The sequence below is a fragment of the Trachurus japonicus genome, chromosome 11 (assembly GCF_045865225.1).
Source record: "Trachurus japonicus isolate A0001 chromosome 11, Traja_1.0".
NCBI lineage: Eukaryota > Metazoa > Chordata > Actinopteri > Carangiformes > Carangidae > Trachurus > Trachurus japonicus.
This window is the reverse complement of record NC_140917.1, coordinates 11,204,897-11,232,445: the sequence shown is the minus strand read 5'-3', so window position 1 is coordinate 11,232,445 and position 27,549 is coordinate 11,204,897. Positions and strand designations below refer to the sequence as shown.

The 27,549-nt window shown below is 43.2% G+C and overlaps 1 protein-coding gene across 1 annotated transcript in view; it reads left to right on the top strand.

The window, feature by feature from the left end:
* LOC146978267 (semaphorin-6D-like) overlaps positions 1 to 25,290 on the top strand; it is a 150,559-nt gene extending 125,269 nt beyond the window's left edge. Inside the window, exons 18-21 of the mRNA XM_085790575.1 lie at positions 2,773 to 2,850; positions 24,086 to 24,144; positions 24,380 to 24,433; positions 25,196 to 25,290. Coding sequence (XP_085646701.1) covers positions 2,773 to 2,850; positions 24,086 to 24,144; positions 24,380 to 24,433; positions 25,196 to 25,290 — 286 coding nt within the window. The remainder of the gene's footprint in view (positions 1 to 2,772; positions 2,851 to 24,085; positions 24,145 to 24,379; positions 24,434 to 25,195) is intronic.
* Positions 25,291 to 27,549: the final 2,259 nt, after the last annotated feature.

Here is a 27,549-nt window from a genome sequence, read left to right as displayed (position 1 = left end):
AAGACTACACAAATACACACGTTGAAACATCGTGTTAAATACCGTTACCCACCGCTCCATGTATTGATTTTTCGCAGCTTTGTTGTAAACAAATGCACATGGACGAGAGCAGCGTTAGCAAACGGCGCCTTGACTGACTGATCATCTATAGACTAGAGATGTTCCAGTAGCTATCAGAAATGCCACCAACGCTACATTCACTCAGTAGAGGAAGTTCCAAGGCATTTGGTTTTTTCAAAGGGTTTAACCTGCTATAATCTGTATTTTTTAAAAATGCTCTTGTATGAGACTGGTATTCAGTATCATCTGATACACAAAGTTCAGGTACTGGAATCAGTATCTAGAAGCAAAAGGGACATGAGACCTCATAACTGATAACTGTTTGTTCTTCAACTGACTTGAGACTCATCTTCAGACCTTGACACAGACGACTTTTGACTTGATTTAGAGAAAAGACCCGATGTGGATTTAACTCTGGATCCTTTTGGTATCACTGTTAGGTTAGGGACTAGTTGCTTCCTTCCTTAAAGGTAGGGTTGGAGATTCTGGGAAAACGATACAGGCCACATTTGATTCTGAGGCCACACAAGTGAAAAGTCCCAGGCCCTTTCCTCAGACTTCTCTCTGAAGCCACGCCTTCACCTTTCCGCGGACGTAGGTGAAGAGTCTGGTCGTGCAAGTGGGAGTAGGGAGAGGAGGAGAGAGATGGCAGCTTGATTCGGCGTAGGCAGAACTAGACATGAAGGCATCTGATTGGTTTTTCCTTTTCGGAGAAAAAGCAGGGATTGGTCAGAGTTTCTTAGTCTTGCAGCTGCCACAGAGGTCTGATTTGATTATTTTCGTTCCTTTTTCTGAATAGACAATGTATTGACTCCTCTCAGGATAGAAGAACCATTTCACCCAGTATAACAAAACGTGTTTCTGAACATGATTACCAACCATAACTTTAATTTTCCTCCTTTACTTCTTCCTCCCTCCCTTCCTTCCTTCTATCCTCATTTCCAACCTCTCTCCCCCTGTTTTTTACTCTCCACTGGAGTAAGTGACAGTAATACATGGTCTCTAATGTCCTCAATTCCCATAGGAGCACACACACACACACAAGCACAAAGACACACACGCACTGCTGTCGTCATTAAGTAAACATTTACAGTCTGATATCACCGACAAACTCTCTTCCTCCACTTATGCATAAACACAGACACAAAGCTGTCACACAAATCTCAACACAGAATCACACTCACACACCTGTCGTGTCAGCTGTTGTCAGGTAGCTGCTGCTGCAGATGGAATAAAAAAAATCCTCAGCCATAGAAACAATGGCTGCAATCCCTGTTGGCCACACACACACACACACGCATATGTACACACAGACACACACTTGTCTCAAAGCCTGTCACCCATTACCAGTTCATTTTGTTCACACTCTGCCAGCCACACACACACACACACACGCTTCACATGCCAAACACACACAGTTCACAGTCAGGCCAGCCAAAACAACTGTGTGTGTGTATCTGTGTGTGTGTTTGTGTGTGTGTGTGTGTGTGTGTGTGTGTGTGTGTGTGTGTGTGTGTGTGTGTGTGTGTGTGTGTGTGTGTGTGCGTGTGTGTGTGGAGCAGACAGCTGGCCATTTAGACTCACACATGACAGCGACTGATACAGAAGAATAACTCTGCGTCTTCTTCCTCCCTCTCCTCCTCTCCTTTGTCTCTCCATCTGTTTCCTCTGTTTCTGCCTCTCTCTTCCCTCTCCCTCTTTTCTTGTCTCTGATTCCATCCATCTCTCTCTCTCCTCCTCTCTCTCTCTCTCTGTCTGAGGGTTTAAACCTCCTCCTTTTTTCTCCTTTGGTATCTCTGTCTGATTTCTTTCTCTAGCATCATTTTCCTTTCAGTCTCCGCTTCCATTTTTGCTTTATCCTTTCCAAAATGTGTTTAATGGAAAAACTATATTTAAAATCTGTGTTTCCAACATGTTTTACACTCATATTATTGGGAGTAAAGTCACAAAGAGCTGGATGTTTCTCTCTATCACATGAACAATACATTAATTTTCCTTTTACACCTCAAATCAATCCACCAAACTTTATTTGTCTTTGTATATATTTTCATACAGGTGCATTTCAATGAGTGAGAAAAGACTAATCAAAAAATGAAAGCTTAATAAAATAGATAAGAGAAGCCAAAATAACATTAACAAACCAAAAATACAAGAACATTACAACAATACAATAGAAAGTAAAATTCAATCCACAGCATAGATAATGGTGGCTCATAAATTAAACAGACTAACCGTCTAAAAACTATATTTATTTAAAAACCCAGGGTGAATATGTGTGTTTTGACTTTCCATTTTAACAGCTCTCAGGTCCTCGGGGACTGATGCGTCAGCTGGGAGCGTAAAAGCTAAAAGCTGCCTCACTAGAGGTTTTACACCGGGTGGTTAATGAGGTACAAGCTGCAAAGGACAGTGCTTTATATATACCCACATTATGGGCGCCTGTTTTTAGGAGGTGGAGGGCAACATTACAGAGCAGCTGTTTGCCACTGCTGATGTTATTTAACCTGTGTAATATTAAAGCTTTTAGATGTTGAACTTTTTCATATTCAACTTATTCCTGTCAGGAGGAAGCTCGGTATACAGGAAAGGCTCGTCTACATATTTTATGATGATAAAAAACCTAAATAAGGAATTGAAATAAGCGGAAAACATGTTATATCATGTGTAATACTATGTAATAATATGTATGATAATGTTATTGTCTCTGTCCAGAGCCTGCCTGGCCTCTCGTGACCCATACTGCATCTGGCTGCGGACCGGGAGCTGTGCCAACATGGCGCCAGGTTTCAAGTAAGTGTCACTTTCCTTTTATTCTTTTTTTCCCCCTTCTCCTTCTTCCTCTCTGTCACTCCTTCACCCTCTCTTTTCTTTCCTTTTCTTTCCTCCGAGCCGTCATCAATCCGACAGCTCGTAAAGCTCTGACGGCTCCGCTCGTATATCTGCCGCGGCGAGCGAAGGGTCATATATCTGAGAGATGTAAATCCATGATGCCTTTCACGCTCGCCGCCAAAGTAAAAGGATGGATGGGGAGCCGTAATGGGAACAAATGTTAAAAAGGATGTCAGCGAGAATGTACTGCATGCACTTTGTTGGTATAAATCATCAAGTTATAAAAGTTTGTCGATTCGCAATTGGGCTCAGTTTGTTCTCGGTAAACGTCCAAGAAACATCCAGAACATTTTCTTGATTTCCCCTTTAACTTCCTATAAGTGAGTTTTTTTCCACCCAATCTCATTGTACCAGTGGCAAGAGGCACCTTTGCATTCTTGCTCTGACAGATTGATCTCAGTGGTTGTAGTCCACGGCGACGTGACTGTATCAGATTTGTCAGCTGGAGAGGCCGCTGCCAGGTTCAGAAAAAAAAAACAGTGGCTTTTGCTTTGTGACATGAAGCATCGTCCTGCTGGAGGTAGCCATACTGTGGCCACAAACATGGCCGACAACAAGACTCTGATCGACTCTGGCATTCACAACATGATTGATTGGTATTAAGGGTCCAGGAAAACATTTCCCAAACCACAGCACCAATACCACCTTGGACTGTTTACACCAAATGGGTTGGGGCTATAGATCCATGCTGACCCTACCAACTGTCCAGTTTCAGTTGTACCTGCAGGACAATATATGTTTTATTTTTGCGCCAATGTCCAAAAATGATATGAATAACGCAGCCTGATGTGTTCAGTATCTACAGTATGGAAGACTTTGGAGCTCCTCAAATTTAAAGGGACAACGAGGAGTTTGTATTTGGTTATAAAAAAGTCTCACATTAATGTGGATGAATCTACAGTACGTTACCCACACTTGTTAATAGCTCCATTTTCGATAAATATATAGTATCTATCGTTATTTTGTTATTTTAATTAATGGTGGAAATGCTGGGCGAGCCGACCAGCGTTTCCTTACTTTCCATTTCGTGGACGCTGCCTGGATGGTCATGAGAATAACACCGCCAAATCACCGTTAATGGTTGGAACTACAGCAGTATCTGATAAAAACATTCTTGGCAAGACATCCCTCTTGCGCCGGTCCAAGAATTTCACCGTGCGCGCGGAGGCTCATGGTAAATGTAGTATGAAAACACTTTGCTTTCCAAAACGCCTCGTTGTCCCTTTAAAGGTACTATATTGTACCATATTGAGCTATCAGGATGTCTGTAACGTTGTGATGTCACAACAAAGCAGGCACTGCTAGTGCTTTCAGCCACGCCCCAAGCCCCACAAACTTGGACGATTTTTTGGTGTTTACCTGAAATCTAGATAATTGAGGAAAAAATGCAGCGGTTCAGAATAGAGACTCCAAGCTTTTCTCTTTATATTACAAGAAACTAAATGAGCGGATGTATGACATGCCTTTGACAGACCTGGACACTTAACTCAGAGTATTTCTTCCTCAAACCACTGCTGTGTTGAGTTGCTTCAGTCTGAATGCTCAATCTACACCGGGGTCAACAATCAAGAGGCTGTTGAGTCACAAACACTCAGAAGGAGATGAGTCACGTTGTTTTTTCGCTGTCTCTATAAATAATTGGTTTGATATTTAAAGCAAATTGTTGACTCGCATCAATAGACCAAACAGGAAGTGTCTCTGTCTCTACCTGCGGGAGGTTTTCCATCACAGACAAGAGGGAAACTTTCATCATCTGGAAGAAAAAAAAAAAGGCGACGTTCTCTCAGGAGACGGAAGAAGCGGATTCAGAAACTGGCAGACAGCCGGCGTGCCGAGCGTTTGGGCTCAGCTGGTTTCTTCATGTGCGCTTCTGATCTGCAGATCACACGGCTGACGTCCCTCCAGTGTCACCACAGGTGACGCGATTCATTTCAGACGGGCCGGCAGATGCTGCAACAGCCGAGCAGGGGGACGTTGAGAGAACGTCTGAGGAAGGAGGACAAAAACCGCTGCACATCGAGACTCATGTTCGAGGACGAGAGTTCATTCCGCTGCCTTTCAAACACCGCTCGGGTCATTCAATTGTACATTTGACTAGCAAGCAAGCATTGAAGTGAACTGATGCTGCTCATTTTGTCGGGTAGCGACCTTCCTGCAGTTCTGAGTGCCACTAACATATTCCTGTTTAGTAACCATCTGTCTGGCTGCAACACATTTTTAAACACTTTTATTTATTCAGTGTGGTTTTCACTGACAGTGCGGCTCTCTACCCAACATCCACCTTTAAAAGCTGCTTTGTACAGTCTGTCTGACCCGCTGGTCACTGGGCAGCTCCACTGAGGCAGTCGGCTTTAAAAGCCTTGCTCAAGGACATGTTGCTGGTGGTAATGAAGGAGTGGCAAGTATTTTCTTTTAATGATCTCCTTGATATACCTCTGAGCTCAGGAGGCTCCTGGGTGATATAATAATCCCACGGCTTTACATTATTGACTTCCTCTGATCTGGGAGTGGCATACAGCGTCAGGATCCTAAGGCGAAGTCGCGTCATCTGACTTTCATGACGCTGTGTCACTGTGGCTCATACGCTTTGAAACATGAAGCGTTTGAATGTTCACTCAGTGGGTAGAAGGAAGCTTGCCTGGGAAACCAACATCAATTTATACCAACTGGGGAAAAAAAGCAGCTTTCTGCCAAAGTCAATACAAATCATGTAAAATCAAAGATGGCTCAGGGTGTGCTGCAGCCCAAAGCTTTTAGAGTAAAACTCCTGAATAAACCCTGCCTCACCATTCAGCTTAAAGCCCACAAAATATCATCTTTTTTATTTGATACAGCCTTTAAATCACAATTTGACTCAGCTGATCAAAACCTACACTACGATTGTGGTTCTTCATATCAACTCATATAAACGACGGCGACAGGTCAGTCGGTGATATCTTTCCTGTATAACCATACCCGCTGATCCTCAGATGTAAAAGCTGTGTTGTTAAGATGGATTGAAAACATCGACTCTTCTGTCATTCTACCGTTATTCAGATGGATGGGTTCAAGGTTTCAGCTGCTCTGTGGTTCTGTTTCTGTTCCTTTGAGGACCATTTGGGTCAAAACAAGCCTGTTTGGTCTTGTATAGACCCTTTTACTTCCCCTCACAGCTGCTGCCGGTTATTGATTATTGCACACACTAGCATTGTGATTCTCTAAGAAAGGAAGACTTCCTCCAGATGACCCCTCTTTCACTTTCCTGTGTCTTTGTGTGGCTTCTCCGTCTTTCATCCTGTCTGACAGCGAAATCACCAGATGTGGCTGTGAGTGTCTGAGGGATGACACATGATGTGACTTGTCACTCAAAAGTCTAGGTCAGGTTGAATTGAAACTGCATCTATGGTCCAGAGAAATTTATTTTTTGACTTTCTATTAAGTCTGTGGGATTTAAACCTAAGCTTCTGAGCACTTGGAATAACTCTTAGCTTAATCTTAAAAGCAATACTCTTTTGCTATTGCTACATAGCTAACACTAGCATTAACAGCTTTTTACAATTGATGCATTCAACTTCTTCCCTTAATATGACCTGTGTCCAGAGGTGGAAAGCAAAGCAACCATCTTGTTCTGCTTTCTATCATTCCCTGCACTGGACTTACAGTAGCATAATAACATGCTAGCTCTAGCACAGGGGGCCTATTTCCACCCTTTCCGATACCGAGTCACTGTAGCCTCCAGGCTGCTCTAAAGAGGTAGCTTCTTGGAGGATATACTGCTACAACCCATTGTGTTGTAAATATGGCAATGGCTAAAGCTCATGGAAAGATTTGTGAGTAAACAGCTGTTAATGCTATCGCTAGCTCTGTAGCGTTAACACAATTTGCAGGTAGCTCCTTTAATACATAAATATCCCACTGCGAGTAACTCGCGATGTCCAACTGTCTACTCTAAGACATAAGAGAAATAATACACATTTCTGAGTCAGTATCTGATCAGACTTCTTCCTTCATCTTTTATCTCTTTACAATTCCTGTGATCTTCAGTATCATCATGTCACAGCAGCATCCTGAGACCTGATGCTTGTTTAAGTACGACATTCAGGACGCCGTCGTGCGGTTTGTAAGGCTGTGCTGCATGCGACGAGAGAACACCGACTCTCACTGCCGCTGTCAACCTGCAGAAGTTTATAAGTGATGATATTTACAGACGAGGAGGCTGCAGACGCTACGCGGCTCTCCGAGGATTAAAACAAGTCCTCCCCCGGGAGGCAAATATGAAAATAATATCACTTCGATTTGCAGAGGGAGAAAGGGAGCGGAGGAATGGAAGAATAACCCACGCTTCAGCCACAGATCGATTGTCATGAAGTGCTGTGGAGTGGGCGCGAGCTACCTGACACTTTTGAGTTATTGATTGGAAGGTGGCGCGGGGGAACACGTTTGATTTCACAAGCTGCCAGCCGCAATGTGTGTGTGTGTGTGAGTGTGTGTGCATGCTGCAAAAATCTCATCTTGTCTCAGCATATTGATGGACCCGAGCACAGAAACTCGAGGGGGTTTCATCTTCACGCTCGACTCTCGTGTCTTGAATTTAGAGTCGAAGCTGAAAGCTTGTGGGAGTTTACAGGAGACGAAGTTGTGTTTGTGCAAATGAAGAGTTAAAGTGAGTCATAGCAATGATTAGAGGGTTTATCAAAGAGAGTCATATTACTTAACTGAGTGCCCCCACTTCTCAATCGATTATAATTGGGATGATTCATTGTTCATATTGTTTGACAAATAACACAGTCAAGATCACTTACATGACTCAGGCGCTGCAAAATTAAGCTAAAACTGAAGTGACAAAAATTGCAGTTCCTCAAGAGATCACTAGAGGAAACGGTGAGTCAAATCTCCATAGACTCTAATGTAAAATGATTTGGGTTTTGTAGTGCATTTCCTCCCTCTTGTGGCCTCTTAAAGTGACAGGTGGAGGTGTGTACTTGCTTGCACCATCTACGTTCTCTCACCCCTTTCACATTTTTTAGGTAGCTTGGGTTAGGGGCGGAGTCAGGCACTGCTAAGATAGCAACAGTAGAGCAGCCCACTCTGGGATTCAGAACCACTTTTCAGAAACCTGTGGGTAACGTCATGATAGTGACATAGATTACATATGTTACCCATGTAACCATCTTCATTTAGAAGGCACCAGACTGGACTGTAGAGATCTTTAGACATTTATAAATTATGACATGTTTAATAGTGAGAAAACTATAGAGGCCATTTTGCAACTCGTCAAATTTTTTACCTTAGACTTAGTGCTGGCTCTGTCAGCAATGAGTTGGTAAAAGTAAATGCTTCCAGTCACAATGAAAACTGTTATTACTGAATGGAAAGACGTTGGACATAAACACTGCAGCGTCAAAGCTGTCGGTCCAATTTGGATTTTAATTTAAAAGATTTCATCATTTCGAGCTGAACTGATCTCAGTCTGTTGTCACTCTCCAGCCGCCTCACTGTGAGGCTTTAGATTTTCAGCTCTTGTTTTATAAATCGACTCCGTCTCTGTGCTTCAACACTTCCATCAAATACAAACCCAATCAATGTCAGGCACAAATATTGCAGCAGGCATACATAATCCCTGATCTGATCTCCACTACAGTCTGAATGTGACGCCCTCCATGGGACGACACGACAGCTCTTTAAAGTCGCCTCCACATAGATGGATGTGGAGCTCACCGGGCCTCTTGGAGAGAGGGTGGGGAGGGTGGTTGCCTTTTCTTTTCACACAGATCTGAGTTTTTATTTGTTAAAGTCAAAGCTTCTTAACAGGGAACTGATCATTCAATACATTTCAATGTTCTTAGCTGAACAACTGAAGAGGAAACTTCTTAGATGGTGAGAAGTTGATAGTTTCTCTTTGAGACTGGTACAAAGGGAAGGAGTGATCAGGAGGCAGATTAAAAACACTGGCCTCATTTTGACCACTGGACCAAAAAATGAGTGGTTGCAGGGTTAGTACTTTGACAAAAGTTGAAGAACTTTGAGGGGTGTGGTCTGCAGTGCTGAACGCTTCTTGCTGCATTTTATTTCGCTGTTGTTTAACATTGTCTTTCGAGATGGCGGACGTCACATGGACCAATGACGAGGTGCAGGCCTTGCTCAGTATTTTTGCCATAGATGATATCCAACGGGTCTTTGAATTGGTGACCTGCAACAAAAAGGTCTACGCCAAGATATCAATGCGCCAGATCAGCCCCAGATTGTCCACTTCACCAAGAAGACCAAGAAGAAAAACTTATCTCCATTGCTTTTTCAAACGACATTGGCCTGATTTGCCGAAGAAAGGATAGAAAACATGGACGAGAGGAAAAGGGAGACTGCTGATGAACCGAGATTATACGGTTCAATGAACGTTTCAGACTCAAACTAGTGAAAATACGCACCTGTCAGCTCCTAAAAGACGGTGTTTGTGTCTAATAAAGACCACAGGGTTTGACACGCAGAGTGGAATCTATTCATCGCTGTAATTGGTGGATTCGCTCAGAGACTCAGATTAAATGGCAAAGCTTAAAAGTAGAGTTGAATTCCCTTGTGTTGACTAATAGCAGGCTGTCTCTACAGCGCTGACCTCCGAGGGAACCTCTGCCCAAAACACGGGGAGCTGCCGGAGCTTTTCCAGCTGCAGTACACGACCTTTAAGTAGCTGTTACAGCCCGGCTCCCAGGGGTAGGAGGAGGAGGAGGAGGGGGGCATAAAAGATTTGATAAAATGCCGTTATTTGTTTTATGGAATGGACGTTAAGTGACAGAAAAAAGGAGGAAACTACAAAGGAAAAAAGGGCCCGAGGGGTCGATTACAGCTGTCTCTGAACAACAACAAAGAGATAATAAAACCTCGACCAGCTAACCCGCTGTGCTCCTGCCGGTCCGCAAAGGAAACACTCCTGCTCCTACTGTGTGTGTGTGTGTGTGTGTGTGTGTGAACCTGGCTCGTCCCCAGGTAGTTCAGCAAGTGCATCAGTCTTCACATTCACTCAGAGATCGAGCCTGTGCAGAGGTTTGACACTGATCTCTGGCAGAGAGAACAGAGACACCGGTCTTAACGCATCACATCCAATCACAGCCACGAGTGACGAGTTTATGTAGCTCATCGTGATGTAACTGCTTCCTCAGGACTGATTGTCGTCCTGTCAGAGTCCTCGGGAAGGGAGAAGGTTTCCTGCATCAGGACCGGTCCCATATAGGAGACCATGGGCCTTGGTTTTTAGTCTCTTTTCTCTGTGCTGGAACATTTTAAGTTTGTCATTCATTGAAGCAGGTTTTGCCTGTTGGATTAATCCCCCCTGTTGATACTGGACATTAGAAGAGATTTCAATCTAAGCCCCTAAGCCCTGAGTGGCCAGTGCATTTATTTATTTATATATTCAGTGGTTTTGATGAGGATTTGTTTTTATAATACTCGTTTCATATTCTTTAAAGGGAAGTTAATCATTTTTTCTGTCAAAAACAAAGAAAATAACTTAAATGCTTTTACTTTAGTGGTGCACTACAGCCTCCGGTGGCCAAAATGAGTATTAAAGTGGAATACTTTCTATAAAAAACGGATGACTAAGAAAAATCTGTAAAATAGATGAATGCGTAAATAAAAACTTAATATATAATAGAAAATAATCATTTTCAAGGATTTTTTTCTTCTCACAGCACTTTGTTGCCGTAGTATTACAAAAATCCTCAGATGCCTTTTTTCACTGGCCTTTGTGGGCTTCCACTACTGTGACCCATCGTCCTTGCTCTGTGTAGAACTATTTTCTTGGTTTGTCTGAACCAGAGAGTCACACAAAGTGGAGATTTTCCAAAGTTACAGTCTGATAAGTACAAACCTTCGTCTTTGTGTCTCCACTCCACACTCCACAGGCAAGGGACGGCGACATGAAGGGGAAATTGAGCTGTGAAAAGTTTGCACTGCAGAAATAGGCAGCAGTTACGAGGGTTCAGACGAAGCGTTGCTTCATTTCAGCAGTTTGGAAACTCCTGCTGCAGTGAGATGATGTCAGTATTTCTAAAACCCTGACTATTCAACCCAGAAAATCCACCTCTTCTTCTTCGTCTTCTTCATCTTCCTCCTCCTTCCAGAAAATCTTGTTCTTCTATTTCTTCTTCTTCTTCCTTGACCTATGTCCATATGGAGCATTGATGGAGTTCTGCTCCACTTCAATTTCTCCTGAACCCCAACGTCTTTCAACTGGAAAACTGTTAAAAAGGGAAGCAAGAAGCTGCTGAAATGCCGTTTTCTCCCGACTTCACATATCGCACACACACACATACACAAGAAACAATAATATCTACAGCGGCAGCAGTCGTCAGAAGACACACAACTGGCATTTTTAATACAAACAAGAACAGAGCTCAGAAGGAGCAGAGAGGAGCTGCAGCAAGATTAAAATGGACAGGATGAGCTGGTGGAGATAAAAAAAAAAAAAAAAAGAAAGAAAGAAAAAACAGACGAAGGGAGGAAACGGAGAGAGGGAGGCAAAGATGTGATGCAAGAGGTGGAAAGGAAGGAGCAGCAGAGCGAAGATGAGAGACGCAGAATTGCAAAAGAAAAAAAAAGATATCTGTGTCAGAGAGTTAAAGGAAGAGGAAGTAAAACAAGTAGGAAGACACAGAGTCAGACAGGAATGTCAGTTTATTCTCCTCTCAGGTTTGGATGCTGCTGTTCTCCCTCGATTGGTGTTGAAGTGATGTAGAGTTTCATTTGGTCTCGCTCGGCTCAGGCTTTTGATGGAGCGGCTTTGACTCGGCGCCTCAGAGCTTTCACCGCCTTCAGAAGTGAGCAGGTTTATAGATTATGGCTTTTTTTTTTCATCTGTTGTCGTAGCGTTTGTTCTCGTCTCTTTCTCTCAGTCATCGGGGTGTCAGCCCCATGTTCTGCACAATACCCACATGCGTTCCCCATGTACTTTGCCAAATGCTAAATGTAGCATGATAGACTGTAGGCTGGGACTATTCGCTGAAAACTGGAGGTTTTGATGTAGATTAGAAATGACTATTCAGTTATATAGGTAACCCATCATCAAGACGCTGATCGTCAATGGATGAGACTGTCCTCTTGCAAAAAATGAGCTCATAGGTCGTCTGTGCAGCAGCTTAGGTTTTGTAATTATGACATGGGCAAAGAGAAAAGTGTATTGCAAAGTGCCACGGCTTTGTTATGACAGGGCCATCTACTGTATGTGAGGCTAGCGCAAGGCTAACATTTCCTACAAAGCCAAAGTCAAAGTGGAGCTGAGGCTGATGGGACGTCATCAGTTCTGCAGGAGTGTTGAGCAAAGTCAAATGAGACTTGATGTTGGGCCCACAAAAAAACCCCAGTAGTCTAATCTTTGTATGACTGATATATTCTGCACAAGACCCTGACTAATACTCATAGTAATGCTGCATTAGCATCAAAACAAAGTAGGCTAAATAAAAAATGATAATACATATAGTCTAACAAAACAAACTGGAAAAGTCAGGGGGTAGGGGCCCACTTTAGTATTCTTACAGGGGGCCCAGAATTCCTAGCAACGGCCCTGTTCATCACTATTCACCCAACAACCACTGGGAGTCTGGACCACCGCTGCCAATTTACATGAGAAATTCAATTTAATATGTTTAAAGTCGGCACTTTTCAGTTTTTTGGTCTTGAGTAAGAGAAAAATGAAGCCGAACCTTTGTCCTCCGCTGATCTAAACACAGTCAGCGATGTAAGTTTAATTTCCTCGAAGACCAACAGTGGAATCATCCAGACAGCACAAGGGCTAAAAGTCAGAGCCTAACTGCAGCAGGATGATATTACACTGCCCGCAGAGCAATCATGTGAGGAGGAAAAGTGAAGAGAAAAGTGAGTAAAGGAGAAAAAAATTAGTCCAAGCAGGGAGATGGAAAGGATTTATATGTGAGAGCATTATTAGAGCGAGTGGAGCAGAAAGATTGGGGAGAAAGGGTTCAGCAGTGAGAGGCCGGCGACGTGAGCCACCTCTCTAAAGAGAAAAATCACTTTAGTCCCTTTTTTTGAACCAAAGCTGCCGCACTGACCGACCCCTAAAATGTCTTAAAGGTTCAGAGTAATCCATCAGCAGACATCATTGCCTTTAATAAACATCATAATGTCTTTCTCTGTGTGTGAATGTGCATGTGTTACGTCACAGAGGATGATGGTGGGAGAGCAGGCAGCGTCGGTTCGTCCTGTGTGTGTGTGTGGCTCGGCAGCCAAGTGCAGGAAAAGTTTGACCAAGTTCGGTGATTATCCTCTATTAGCGTCAGCGAAGATCACATCACACGTCCCAGCAGCCCCTGGGTCCTGCGTCTGATCCGCTGCCGTTAGCATCAAAACCTCAGACACAATACAGTCCATCACAGGCCCGCCATCCCAGCAGGAGAGAGACACGAGGCTCGGCTTTGACTGAACCGACTCACTTGACTGTGGAGGCTTGTTTTTTTGTTTTGTTTTGTTCAGCGTCACCTGTTAGCACGTTCCTTCTTTAATTTACATCCCTAAAATCTCCTTATCTTATAAATTCTTGTAACGTGGTGCTGCACCAGCTGTGAGAAAGTTAAACACATAAAAAAAAAATTAAAAAAAGATTCTGCAGGTTTCACAAAGTTTGAATCCAGTTGCCTCAGTAAAAGGCCTCAGAGGGTTTTAAAAAAATTCATGTGGAAACATCTTGAATATTTTTTTTCTCTGCACATTAGTCATAGCCAGGTTGGTGAAAAGAAAGCCAACTGAAAAGTAGAGTTTGTTAAGATGCAGGACTACAGCGTCTGTCCAGTCCTGCAGAGGAAAGGGACATGTTTCCTTCCTTCATGGAAAAAGATGCACAAAAATTCTGCATTTTTTTTTTCTAAGTAGGTGCTGGACTCAAAAAACAAATTACCAGGATAAACAACTGCACACTTCAGCTCCTTTTTCAGTGCATTTATTTATGCTCTTCTTCAGGCTTAAGACATGCTTATGACAGATGCTCTCTTTTTCTATCTGCCCCAAGTACATAAATACTAGAAAAGCAAAATATTTTGTTTGTTTTGTTTTAGAAATGTCCCTATTCTTTTCCAGCTATTTATTTTTTTAACACAGTGGCACTAATACTGTACGTCAGCATAAAGAAACGCATAAGGTCACACATATGATCTTAAAATACACAGTGTATTTAATGTTTCATCTGTTATTTTATTTAAATTTCCAGTGTTCAGAGACTCTGAGAGACAGAATCTGGAGGATTTTATATCACATTGACAAAGAAAACAGACAGAAAATGCAACTGTGTGTGTGGCATGCTGGGAGTCAAACTGAGGACATTTGAGCCCATGTGGCGTGTGGTCTTACTGTTCAGCCATCAGGTCGCCCTGGTGATGGGTTTTAACCAAGAACATTCTGGGTAAGAAGACTTTCAGACTCGCATGTAACCAGAGCAACCATAGCGGGGCCTTCAGGAACCAATCAAATGTCTGTAGCAAACAACCGGGGTGTCTGAGTCCGAGCCTGAGTGCAGCTGATGGAAGCATAAATACATAACATTTTGTAAAAGGAAGAGAAATTATTCAGAGCTCCACTGAAGTGAGTTTAGCTCCTCTGACTTCTCCTGGAGAGCAGAGGACTTCCTCCTGGGAGAAACACGGAGATGCAGGGATGGATGGAAAGAGATGGAGAGGAAAAGGCAGTTTAACAGCTCACATAACTTCTGCGGAAAGTAGGGGAAGGTGCAGAAAGTTAAAAAAAAAAAAAAGTAAGAGAGAGAGGAGGAGGTAGAGGGAGATACAGATGGAGAAAAAGAGAGGGAAGGAGGAGGAAGACGAGGAAGGAAAGAAGAGGGACAAACCGACAGGGTCCACAGGAGAACACCAGATGGACTCGGTTGTCGAGGCAGCAAGGCAACCGTTTCCCTGGAGACTGCCTCAGTATGTGTGTGTATGTGTGAGAAAGACTGTGTGTGCGTGTGTGCACTCACTGTTTAGGTTGATCCAGAGGTAGGACGACAGCACACACACACATACACACACAGAGATAGAGAGGGAGATAAAGTGACAAAGTGATGCTTGTGAAAAATGAACACACACCTGCTCCACCAGCTGATGGAGACTAACGGAGATGAAAACTAATGGCAGCTGTAACTTTCAGAGACAGGAGGGACCTTCAGACCTTCACTGTCTCAACACGTTTCATTTATTTCAGTTGACCAGGGGAAGGTCTCACTGAGAGGTTACGCTACGGCAAGAAATACAGTCACGCTTTTACACAGCGTTGTGGGGAAAGAGGATTAAAGTGAGGATGAAAATAAAAGAGAGAAATCCAACTGAGATTCTGAAATAGCCACGATTCTCAAAATCTGAAATACGTACAGTAAATTAAAATTAAAATATTAACCAAGAGTTTCCAGATCCTTTAAATTCACCAACTGCTCCCAGCTCTGACAGTTTCAGCTCCTTCTCCATTGTTCCAGGAGAAAGACTTTGTTCCTTCAGCTCTTCCCTGACTGAGCCGACACCTCCAGTGACAAAGGTGAAATGTGAAAAATATGAAATAAGCTCTAAGTCTAATATATTTAATCTTTGAATTATCTTTCCATAACCGTGCAACTTAATGTCAAAAGTGACTTATTATTAATTATCACCCAATAATTGAATTACACCTTTGTGCTTTCTTTGGGAATTTCACGCTTAATTGACCTCATTTACATAAACCGTGTACCTCATTTTTGAGTCAAAATGTAACAAGGAACCTGTTTTGAAGCTTTTTCAGTTGTTTGACTCTTTGCATCATGTTAGTTGCAGGTCACATTTGGCTATGTAAGACCACAGATGATACCCCAAAATTCGATGAAAATAGTGATCAATGAAGTCAGAAACCACCAATCAGGCCTGAAAGAAACTATACTTCTCATATAAAGACATTTGATTTGACAGTGACTTCTGACCCAAGGACAACAGGAAGGTGAAATCTGACAGCAGAAGGGGAAGTAAAGTAGCAATATGATTGGACTGTTGGTATAGAACAAATCGCCTTGTTGTTTATACTTCCGGGTAGAAAACCAGCATGAGAACAATAGTGACAGACGAGAGTTTCGCTATAGGCCTATTTATCTCATTTTTCACATCACTGTATCACCGTTTAGACTATTCTGTTTGTAAAGGCTATAAAACTAGTGATTGGACAAACATTAGCTACTATTATGGTTATTGTAAATTGGCGGGGCTAACCGTTACTGCCGTTAGCTTAGCTACCGCCGTTAGCTCTGTCCCTGTCAGCTGCAGCCACTGATGCTTTCTAGACACTGCGATTTCCCAAAACTGAGTAAATACCAAACGTAGCAACACAAAACTGCTTTGCTCGTGCACACAGAAATAGTAATGTTTCTTCAATCATTTCAGATTTGTCTAAACGGTGATAGTGGCACACAGCAACAGGCTAATCCCTCCCAACTGTAGAACTGAGAGGAACCTCAAGTCTTTTTTACCAGCTGCCATTAGGCTTTTTAACTCACAGTAATCATGTGCATATGCCATTTTGGCTTCTCTAATATCTGTAATCATGTGACAGTGTCTCTCCCTCCTTTTTAAAATCTTATTTTAGACCTTGCTACTTTTACTTCTTTTAAATCGCATTTTAGATCTTGCTGCTCTTATTCACTCACATAAAACGGGTTGTGCAATATTGTTGTTATTGTGTATTTTTGTGCATGATGCGTGTTTGTGGTCTTGTGTTGTCTCCCGCTGCTGGTAACATTGTAATTTCCTGCAAAGGATTAATAAAGTATCTTTAACTTTAACTTAAAAACATGATGTATAGCTAAACTCTTGTTCGTTACTATTGTTCTCATTCAAATTACGTGCTGGTTTTCTATCCGGAAGTCGTTGTAAACAACAAGGCGATTCGTTCTATTGATAGATATGATAACATATCCAGTAATACCCATGATCAGCTGATATACAGGAGCAAAAAGAGAAAGGGAAGTGTGAATGAGATGATCGGTAGAGACAGTCCTCCTGATTGAACTGATGCTGAGCTTCATTTGACAGCAATCGAATCCAAAACTTTAAACCTTCACTCACTGACTCACACAACACTGACGTAGCATCACCTTCTAAGTCGATGTGATGAAACATACTTTGTTCTTGCAACACATGCACACACGCGCACTTTCAAACACACACACACCAGCTCTTCCATTCAAATGCACAGCCCGTTTTCTCCGTGATAACATTGATTATTCCTTCATCGTCTTCGCACGGCTCAAACCTCTCACCTGCATGGCTTTAATAACTTCGCCAAATCTCACCTGCGTGGGTGTAAAGCGTCAGCTGTCGTCTCATCGGACCTTCAGCAGCGAGTTTATGACTGTTACCGGTTGCTGGGATATTGCTGCTGTCAGGCTTTAACTCATCTCCACAGTCGTTTGTGCCTCAGGAGCCGAGTGCTCACTGAGAGCTCCACTCCTCCATAGCTCATCACGGCGTGCTCAGAGTTGTTTATGGAAAGCAATCTACTGTTACTCTGCACTCCGGTCCAATTCAGTGACATTAATTTTGCAACATCGCCGACGTCGGTGACATGACTGACTCTTAGTTTGTAGTGAGTGGTTCATTTGATGAGCAGAGTCCCAGTGTGAATCAGATCTCAGGTCATTCAAGCCAAGACAGTCAAGTCCAAATTAGTGTCAAGCCATTCAAGAGAATGATTTGATTCATCCTAAGTCAATTAAGACAAGACTAAATCAAGTCTCAGGTCCTGTATTTAGGCTTGTGAGGCCGGTATTGAGTCATTTATGTCTCTAATAAAAGTGAGTGTGAAGTTAAACGAGTCCAAATCCAATCAAGTCATCAATTAAGACTTCGATCCATCTCAGTTCAACTCCTAAATGATTTGACTCGGTCCAGTCTAAGTCAGTATCAAGTCACGTAAGAGAAGTTTGAGTCAAATCTGAGCTCGTGTTAGACCAGTCCAAGTCTCAAATCAGAAAAAAAACAATCAAGTCTCCAATCATTCAAGACAAATCTTGCATTATTAAAATTAAAGCTGAAGTCATTGCATACATGGTATTCACGGCAAGTCCAAAATCATACCGCAGTGTGGGTCGTGATGTCTCAAGTCCTTGAAGATGAGTCTATATGTGGTCCTTTTCTGTCACTTCAGTCTGTCCTATGTCAGTCAACTTTGATTGAAGTTAATTGATGTACTGTAGGAGCAGTTTTTATCCGAGTCATTCTAGGCAAGTCCAAATCAAGTTTCAAGACATTTCAGACAAGTCAAGTCTAAAGTCCAAAGTCAAATACAGTCTCAAATCCTTGAGAGTATCTCAGACCCTTAGGGCAACTTATTCTTCTTAAGGCAAGTCTTTATATGATCTGGGTCAAGTCTTAACTCCTTAAAAAGGCTTAAGAAAGCCTTTAATCGGACCTTCTCAAGCTTGGTCCACATAAGTCAAGTTCAAAGTCCTTTAGATCACTTCTGCATTAAAGTTATCAGTCATTCAAGGCAAATCCAAACCATTAGATACAGTATAAATCTTAGGTCAACCCACAGGTCTTTCCAGCCTTTAGCTATTCAAGGTGGTCAAGTCATTCAAACCGTAAGGATTTTAGTGATAAATTTGACGACAACAAATCAGTTTGGCAGCAAACAGAAATCTGTCTTCACACCTAACCTGCTAATTAAAACCCAAAAGCCATTAGCGCAGATGCATCATGGGAATGTTCTGGAACAGTAAATGTTCTGTCTCTAAAGCTGAAGCTCTTGGAGCCTTTTATACATTGTAATTACATTTCACAGCCTCTGAAACTTGTCCCCGCCTCCATTGTGGAGAACATAAAAATACAATTCAGCAACAACAGCATCTGATAACTTGGCTGTATTTTATAACCGACTGAGTCTATTTCCGTCGCCACCTCCGAATCGCTTCCCCGCTAGATGAACGAGGCGTTTAGGTGCCCGAGAGGTTTCAGGATTTATAGCCGCTCGCCGTCGCAACAACCTCCTCCTGTTCTCTCCCTTTTTCTCCTCACTTACAGCTCAGCCCACGCTGGTGGAAATGTAGCTCGAGACCGAGGAAAGGTGGTGATGGAGGGAGAGAGAGAATGAGTGATAAGGGAGATAAATATTGAGTGACTGTGGGGGCGGAGGAGTTAGCAAATAAGTGAGGTGGAGGAGAGGTAAATATAGAGGGAGCGAGGAGAGGAAAGCATAATGATTTCATAACAAATCCAAACATGTAGAGTTCATTAAATATGATCGAAATGTTCCTCAGCTCCTGTTGCATAATTCATTTATCCTTTATTGGATTATGTGATCTGTATTTGTGCAAGTGGGGGAAATCTAAGAGCAGATAACTGTTGTTTGCTAAAGTTAAGGGAAATGTGCAATGCATGGGGGAAAATATGCAGACAAATTGAATATTTACCCCCCCCAGCTGTGACTGTGACACCGTTTCCTGAGAGCCTCCACACCTCTGCAGTCAGTCTTTCCAGCAGATGTTGAACCTGCTGCAGGGATCAGCTCCCATTCAGTCACATCAGTGATGCAGGTGGTGAGTTCTGGTTCACAGCTGCTGTCCCGCTCCGTTCGAAAAGGTGTTGGACTGGTGGTGGGGGGGTTGAGGTCGGGCCAGCTGTGACTCACTAGGCCGAGTGAGTCGTTGATCATTCACGAGGACGGAGGTTTGACCCCCCAACCCGGCCCCCCCGGCTCTTCCTGTCCTGGCTTCTTTAGTGTGATGCCATCAACCCTCAGGAACGGCACCGAGACGTGAGGTGACTGTGGGACACACTGAACCCCCAGAAACACTCTGTGATATGCAAACCTGACAAGATTAACAACTTTTATACACTGAAATAGACTCTAACGACTCTAACGACTGTCACTTGGGACCCCAACAATGGTCAAGTGAAACCAGTACCTTTGTAAACACACCCACAGGTACTCTGGTGACCACTCCTGCAGAGGTTAAATACCTGGGTCTTACTCCACTGTCTTTGTCTAGCTAGTGCGGACTAGTGAGACTTGTTGCGTACGAACTGATGAAGCCCCTTGGATAAGAGGCGAAACGTCTTCCCAGACAAATACAAGTCCAGTTGCCTACGATTCAATTTGCCCAGAAAAGAACAATGACCTGGATGAATGAGAATATCCATAGACTGAAATAGGCTTTTAAGCATGTTGCATAACCACTATGTTTCAGATTTTTATCTGTTTGATCTTTTTAATTTGATTAGCTGTGCCAATCATAGGTTAATCTGGATTTGATCCCTGAGAAGAGCCAGTATATTTATATTTTTAAGAGCCAAAACCCACTTCAGTGTAGTTTTACTACTTACCTCCTTTAAAGGATTGTATCCGATGTATGTGTGTGGAGCCAGCAGGATGTGACCTGGCTCAGCTGGAGCTCTATGGCCCCAAAACTGTGGAGCCTCCATGGGAATGAATTAGATGCTGTCTTGGTAGCTCGTTTTCGTAATACATTATGGCTGCCAAGAACTTGGAAGTGCACTATATTTATTGTTTAAAGCTTCTTTCTATGTGTGCTGTGTCATTAGGATTTCCTGAATCAGACCCAGAACAAAAAGGGACTATATGGACCAGGGTGGCCATATTTATTCAAATGTACGATGCAGAAAAAACCCCAAAGCATTCTACAACGACAAGTCAACTCAGCCCTGTAACACTCACGTTCACCCACTCAGTGACTGGTGAGGGTGAGAGAGAAGAGCCAGGGTGTGAACTCTCCCCGTGAACGGCGTGCGAGCGTCTGAAAGCGTCCGCCCACTCACCTCGGTCTGCGCGGTCGCAAAACCTTTTGGTCGCAGAATCGCACCGTTGCATCTGCTGAGGTGTGAAAGGGAAACGAGAGAGAGAGAAATGAGCATTGAATTAGACGGATGGAGGGACAGTGTTAGAAGAGAAATGAAGAAACAAAGCAAATGAATGAATAAATGAGAGCGAGAGAGTACGGGCAGGTGAGGACAAACAGCGGAGTCATTTTGTCACTTTTATTAAACAGGAATAAAAAAAGTTAGAATAAGTGTTTCGTCTCTCAGTCACTCAGGTGGAAAATGTTTTCTCCGATACAGACAGAATGTGATAAACAGAGCTGGAAACACGTCGTGCCAAATAAATAAGGACGTGGGCTCAGCGTGATCAGACTGATGAATGGCTCTGTCTCCGAGCACAGCAGTTTGAAAACAAAGTACCTTTTCTGCCTCTGAAATGTTTCTGGGAAAATATCCACTCACCTCCACAAAACATCTCGCCTCCTCCCACGCCAGCTCCCTGTTGATGGTTTATGACTATAATTTGGTTTATTGAAGCATTGCCAAATCTTCCCCCTTTTGTTTTTGTAGCAGGAGGAAATAATAAGAACCGTCCCTGAACAGTTTAATATAATTATATTAATAGATTTTTAATTTTGCCCGTGGGTGGATGGAGATGTACGTCCGTCTGTCCAACACTGAGTTTTCTTAGCAAAACTACTGGTGAGACTTACATGAAATTGACAGGATAATACCTGTGTGGTCCCTTGTGTCTGTCAGTCCCTTCCTATATATTCATGTTTTATATTTAAGGGTTGGTTCAGGCGCTAAAACTTGACTGCAGCATGGACATGGTAAAAAAAAAAAAGAAGAAGAAATCTGACAGGATGCCAGCAGCAGGTCCCAAGTGTCAAAGTCAGACACTTGTCCGGTTTCTCTCAGTCTGCTTTCTTGTCTGTTCTTGTTTCCTGTTCCCAGTCATGGTGAGAGTCTCACTCTCTTTTTTAAAGCCAAGAAATTCACCACATATTCTGCACCGGTTCTTGTCCTGGCTCCTTTATCCAGGGACCTACAGGCGCTGACGTGGTCAAATTTCAGCGTCTCTAATCAACTAATTCACACACAACAGCCCTTTGATGCATCACTCTCATCACCTCCCCTCCTCTCCCTGTCATCTCTCAAGGATCACAGCCTCGATGTTGCCCAAAACCTATGTTTAAAAAATTAATTTTGACTTTAGACACCTCATAATTATAATCCTCCCTCTGTCCTTGTGTCCGACTTGACCCGTCAGAAATATAGTTTTATTTTTTCTTATTTTTTTTAAGTATATTTTTGGGGCTTTTTATGCCTCTAAAGGTGTTAGCTACAAGTTCAATTCCTCTCGGCCAGTAGGTGTCGCACTCGCCCGCTCTCGCTCCAACCTTCAATTGTTGGTAGCTAAGTACGTCGGGAGCGGCTAGTAGCTAAAGCTAAGCTAATGCTAACCGTATTTAATGAGCAGCAGCTGCGGAGTTGACATCGGACTGGAAACACATCTGCATCATTTCACACTAACTCACCTGCAGACGAACCCGAAATTAAACCCGCAGCATCACACCTGCACCGGAAACGTTACAGTAGTACTGGCTGACCGTTAGTTAGCATTAGCATTAGCACAATGCCATTTCTCCACAGAGCTATCATGATCTGGCCCCTGAGCTCCGCCTCAACCTACTAATGCTGTTGGCGCAGAAATAATTTCATGTCAACGTTGCCAACGTAACCAGATGTAAATATTCTTTTGGACTGGTCAAAATTTATAAAACAATTATTTCCATTCTATAAACATTTTTTTCTGTAAAATTAATACTTTTAATCTGCACCCCTCTAGACATTTTGTGGATGTATTAAATTAATCGTTTTGATGAAAAAGTTGGATAGTACAGTTGAGAGAGACAGGAAATGGGGAGGCAGAGAGAGGGGGAATGACATGCTGTAAAGAGCAGCCCTCAAAATATAATGGCTCCTTACTACACTGATCACTACTTAGCCTACTTTACAGTAGCCTATCTGTTGTCTTCCATGTTGAAATTAGACCTGGTAATGACAAAGATTCAAAGGGTCATACAACATAAACGGCTTCAAAACACTTCCCTGACCAATTTTTCAATTTAAAAAATGAGGCCTATTAGGCCTTCCTATTTTCCAAAACTAAGTGTAAAAGTGGACTGAAATTGTCCATTGCAAATACTGGGTAATCATTTTTTACTTTTAGGTTGTATAAGCAGTCAAAGAGATTGGTTTAATTTTCACCTGTGAGGACAACAGTTGTGTGGAAAATATATAATATACAATATAAAAGTAATTTTAGGAATCTATCTTTTAGAAATAATTTGAAAATGTCTGACTTTCCTTATATCTGTGTTTGCAAAAATGATTCATGTCCACCAGAGTAATGTCTATTCTGGTTTAGTGTAAATTCTCTAATATTATATCAATAATATCAGAGCAATAACGTCCACTTTAAGCAGGCTACCATTCATGTCACCTCTAAATGAATTGAGATATCATCAATGAAGCACACTCCCTTCACATTAGGAGTGAGGCTATCAGGACAAGGAAGGACTCGCACGGGTAAACTTTTAATGTGAAACATCTGCAGGAAGTTACTGTAATAGGAACTGAAAGAAAAAAAATGGTGGGCGACGGGTAAACATGGAGGAAGTGCTGCGTTGGGTGAGAGGAGGTGTCAGGTGAGACTTCATGTCTGACCTGTGTGAGTAAAACAACCCGTCTCCCGTCTCCTCGCTTCTCACGCTGCAGTCGATTTGCAGCACGGGGCGGTAAAAAACCTGATTTGTTGGCCCTTTAAAAATTGATTTGAAGGTCAGGTGGAAGCGTCGGTGGCGACAGAGGCAGAGACGGTAAACAGCGGGGACACAGACCGAGAGCCGGAGACACTGAGAGGAAAGTAAATGGCTTCATTTGCAGAGAAACACACCACTTCACTTTACTGCTGCTTGAAACCCAGTGTGTGCGAGCATGTGTTTCACAGTCGCTTCTTGTTGCTATCTGTCTTCTGATTGGACGCGTCTCACCTTTCTTTCCCCTAATTGGACGACCAGAGGAGGCGAACTCATTGTCTCTTTCTCCTCGGTCGACCTCAGAGAGTCCAAAACTAAATGATGAGCTGGAGACGGTCTGTGTGACACGGTGTAATTAACACCGTCCTGACTCTGGTCACTGTGGATACACATCATCGATTAAATTCCCAGCCAGTGGTAACCCACGGCAACCACCATGAGAGGGAGGCTCTGCGTCTGGTTTTTGTTCTTCAGTCAGTGTTTTATTCTTTTGTTTAAATTCTTGTCTGCCCCTCTTTCTCCTGTGTGTGTGTGTCTGTGTGTGCACAGGGCGGGGTTTGAGCAGGATATCGAGGGCGACCACTCGTTTCACCCAGACAGCTGCCATGGTAAGATAAACCTGGCATTTTACAGCCGCCATAATGATGATAACAGCTCCGATTTGAGGTGTAAACAGTGTCAAAATCAGTGGAGTGTAAAACTACAGCAGTGATACAGGCAGTAAATTGGACAGTAAAACAGATAAATGTGCAGGATTTTAAGGACATGGATGGATTTTGTGTGACACAAACTGACTGTGTTTTGTTTTGTTGTGTTGTGTTGTGTTGTGCTGTGTTTGTGCAGCCGATGTCTTGGCAACAACAAGGAACCAAGAGTCTGGAGCCGACTCCGCCTACGGTAAGAAACTCTTCTTCTTCTAAAATCTGGTTCTATGCAGACTTAGCAGCAAAGAATCATGGGAAAGAGACAGAGAAAGGTCTGTGCACAGAAGACCTCTAATGGTGAAGTCACTCTGCAGCACCACATGTGGACAGGTGAGGTACTACACATATAATTGACAGAACAGGTCAAACAGAGTCTTTTATTTTCAATAAAATCATCATCATCAATCATCAACAACTTGGATTAATTAAAATAAATGTCGGAAATTACCACTAATAACTCAATATGTCATATGCTAACATAGCCAAGTGTCATTAACCTGAAAGTAATCAATAGCCTACACCTAATATCAGTTCATCACAGTATCAATAGGTAGCATACCTATCAGTACCTTTGATATTAATGTATTAATGCACCTGAGAATCAAAAACCAGGATATTAACGCTCCAAAGTACCAATACCCTGAAAATTAATGTAGAAAATGATCAATACACTTGATATTAATTCAGTAAAGTATCAACAACCTGAGACTTGGCATAGAAATAATCAATACTCTTAATAATAAGCCTCCAAATATCAATAACTTGGGTATTAATGTAGCCATGTATTCATACCTTTAACATTAATAAAGTATCAATAACCTGGATATTCATTCACCGACCCCTAGATATGAATAATGAAAACAACAATAACCTAAAAAATGATGTAGAAAATTGTCAATACAGTATCAATAACCCTCCAATCAGCATCACTGACAGTGCAGACCTCTTGCTCCAGTAACAGTGGATAGGGGCAAAGTAGCAGGAGGCTGGAGGAGGCTGATGGAGGCTGGAGGAGGCTGGAGGAGGCTGATGGAGGCTGATGGAGGCTGATGGAGGCCGAGGAGCCTCTTCCCTGCTCCATCTCCACCAGGAAACGTTCAGTCCTTGCATCCGGTCAGACTCGTGCTGATACAGTATAACGCCTCTGTCGCTGTGACATCATTACTCTCCACCTCTTCACCGACCAGCAGATCAAAGCTCTTCACAGCCGGGACGCCTGCTCTGTATTCACGGCTGCCGCCCGGCCTCTATACCTGCCTGTCAGGACTCCTGCCTGTAAACCAGCTCGGGGTTTGTCATTCACAGAGCGACAGCAGACCCACGCAGTGAATCCCATTAAGTCTCCATAAGCTGCATTACTGTGATTACAGCCAGAGACAGGGGAGGGGGGGCGGGGGGGGACGGGGGAGACAGCAGGGCCCAGCGCACTCTGAGATTTCTGATGCAAGCTCTACTTGACACGAGCTGAGTTGGTCTTTCAGGGGCGCTTGAAGCGAACTCGAGTGGCTGCGTCACGTTGGCAGCGGTGAAGGACAAGGTGAGGAAGAACACAACGAGGGAAGAGGATTAAGAGAAAATGAAGAAGATAAATGATTAGTTGTTCTTTTTCACCACTAAAACGTATCTGAAATTATCTGCCTGGTCCTGGTCTGAATGACGTCTATTATCTCTCAGCCTCTTTAGACTCAATCACTGGCTCTGTTTGACATTGTCATGCTTCTCTCTCTTTTTTTTCTTTTTTCTTTTGCGTCCTTCCTACAGGGAACTTGTTGCAGTTTATTTCTGCAGAGCAGCTCTGATGCTATCGGCTCTCTGGAGCTTTTTTTTTTTTTTTTAAAGTAAAGAAAAAAAGAAAGAGCATCAGACCTCGTTCGAAGAGTCCTCCGAGCTTAGAGAGCGGCTGGTTTTGTATTCTGCCTCCTCAGTTAATTGCATTCACCTGGCATCTAAATGAGGCGCTGTTAGTCGGCTGGAATGAAAAGTACCTGTTTAAAAAAAAAAGAAAAGAAAAGGCAGCCGGAGAGCTGCTGTGCGGAAAACACGAGGCCACTGTAGGAAGCTGCAACTGTAATAAGTAAAACATGTAGGTTGCGACTTTAAAGCTGCACCAGTTGATATTTTTACATGAACACCGGAGCGGATGAAGGAGCTCTCACCTGGAGGAACATTCACCCCATGCACGGTGGAGCACCGGCACCGCAGCTGGAGCAGGAGGAATCTCACTGTTAGCCATGTTTCCACACACACTGAGCTCAGGTGTGTTTCCGTGCAGCTTCACCTCAGCCTCTAATTTCCCTCTTTAATCACTGAAACAGCAGCGGGATGCGAGTGTGGGAGTGAAGCCTGCAGTCACTTACATAGCAGGTTATCAAACAATGACTTCCTGCTTGAGCTTCCTCCCTCCGTTAAGTATGACTTTGCAGACAGAGCTACACCTCGCTGTGCGGTGATTAGCCCCGACTGACTGACGTGATTACAGCGCAGCAGATGTAAAGCAGCGGGAGGCTCCGACGACGCCTGGCGGATTAATTTTCATACTTCCTGAGATTCGTCTCTTTGACTCGCACTAATTGTGTCGTGATTAACCGTGTCATTTAAGTTTTAGATTTTATTGACGCCTGCAGCGATCACCCAGGGAGTTAATGGCACCATAACACAATAAAAAAAAGGAAAAAAAAGAAAAAGCGGTGGCGGCACACTCCGGCAAACATCAGCCACATTCTTCACACTTCCATTGTGAAACTTTAGTTTAAATATGCAGCGATTAAGCCGGGGAGTGAGCGCTGGCGCTGCCATTATGCAGTAGGACTGACAGCAGGCACTTCCTCCATAATGGCGTCGGAGGCATTAACTTCATGGTGTCAGGCAGCCAGGCATGAAGGACTCGGAACACAATGACTGACTGATGTTTGAGCCTCGGCGCGCCCCGTATCTATCCGCCGCGCCATGCAAGAGTGCCTGTCGTTACAGTAATGACATCGTTTGGCAGGGAACTATTCCCGTAATGACGTTTTCGCTGCAAATTGGTTATTTAATGTACTGCGAGGGAGGTCCCCCTGGGTTTAGTTTTGGCTCTGAATGGACATAAATTGGCCATTATGCTGCAGTGTGCTATTACAGGGTAGTTTTCTATTAGATGAGAGTTGACATTGTGCAGAATGAGTTCTGCAAATGCAAATTACGAGGGTGCATGGCTGACATGAGCGCTGTCTGTCTCTGACCTTTACATTACTCATTGTAATGTTGGCCATCCAGGAAATGAAGTTTACTCTGCTGTCGGGCTGAAGAGTGAACAATTAAAAACGGCCT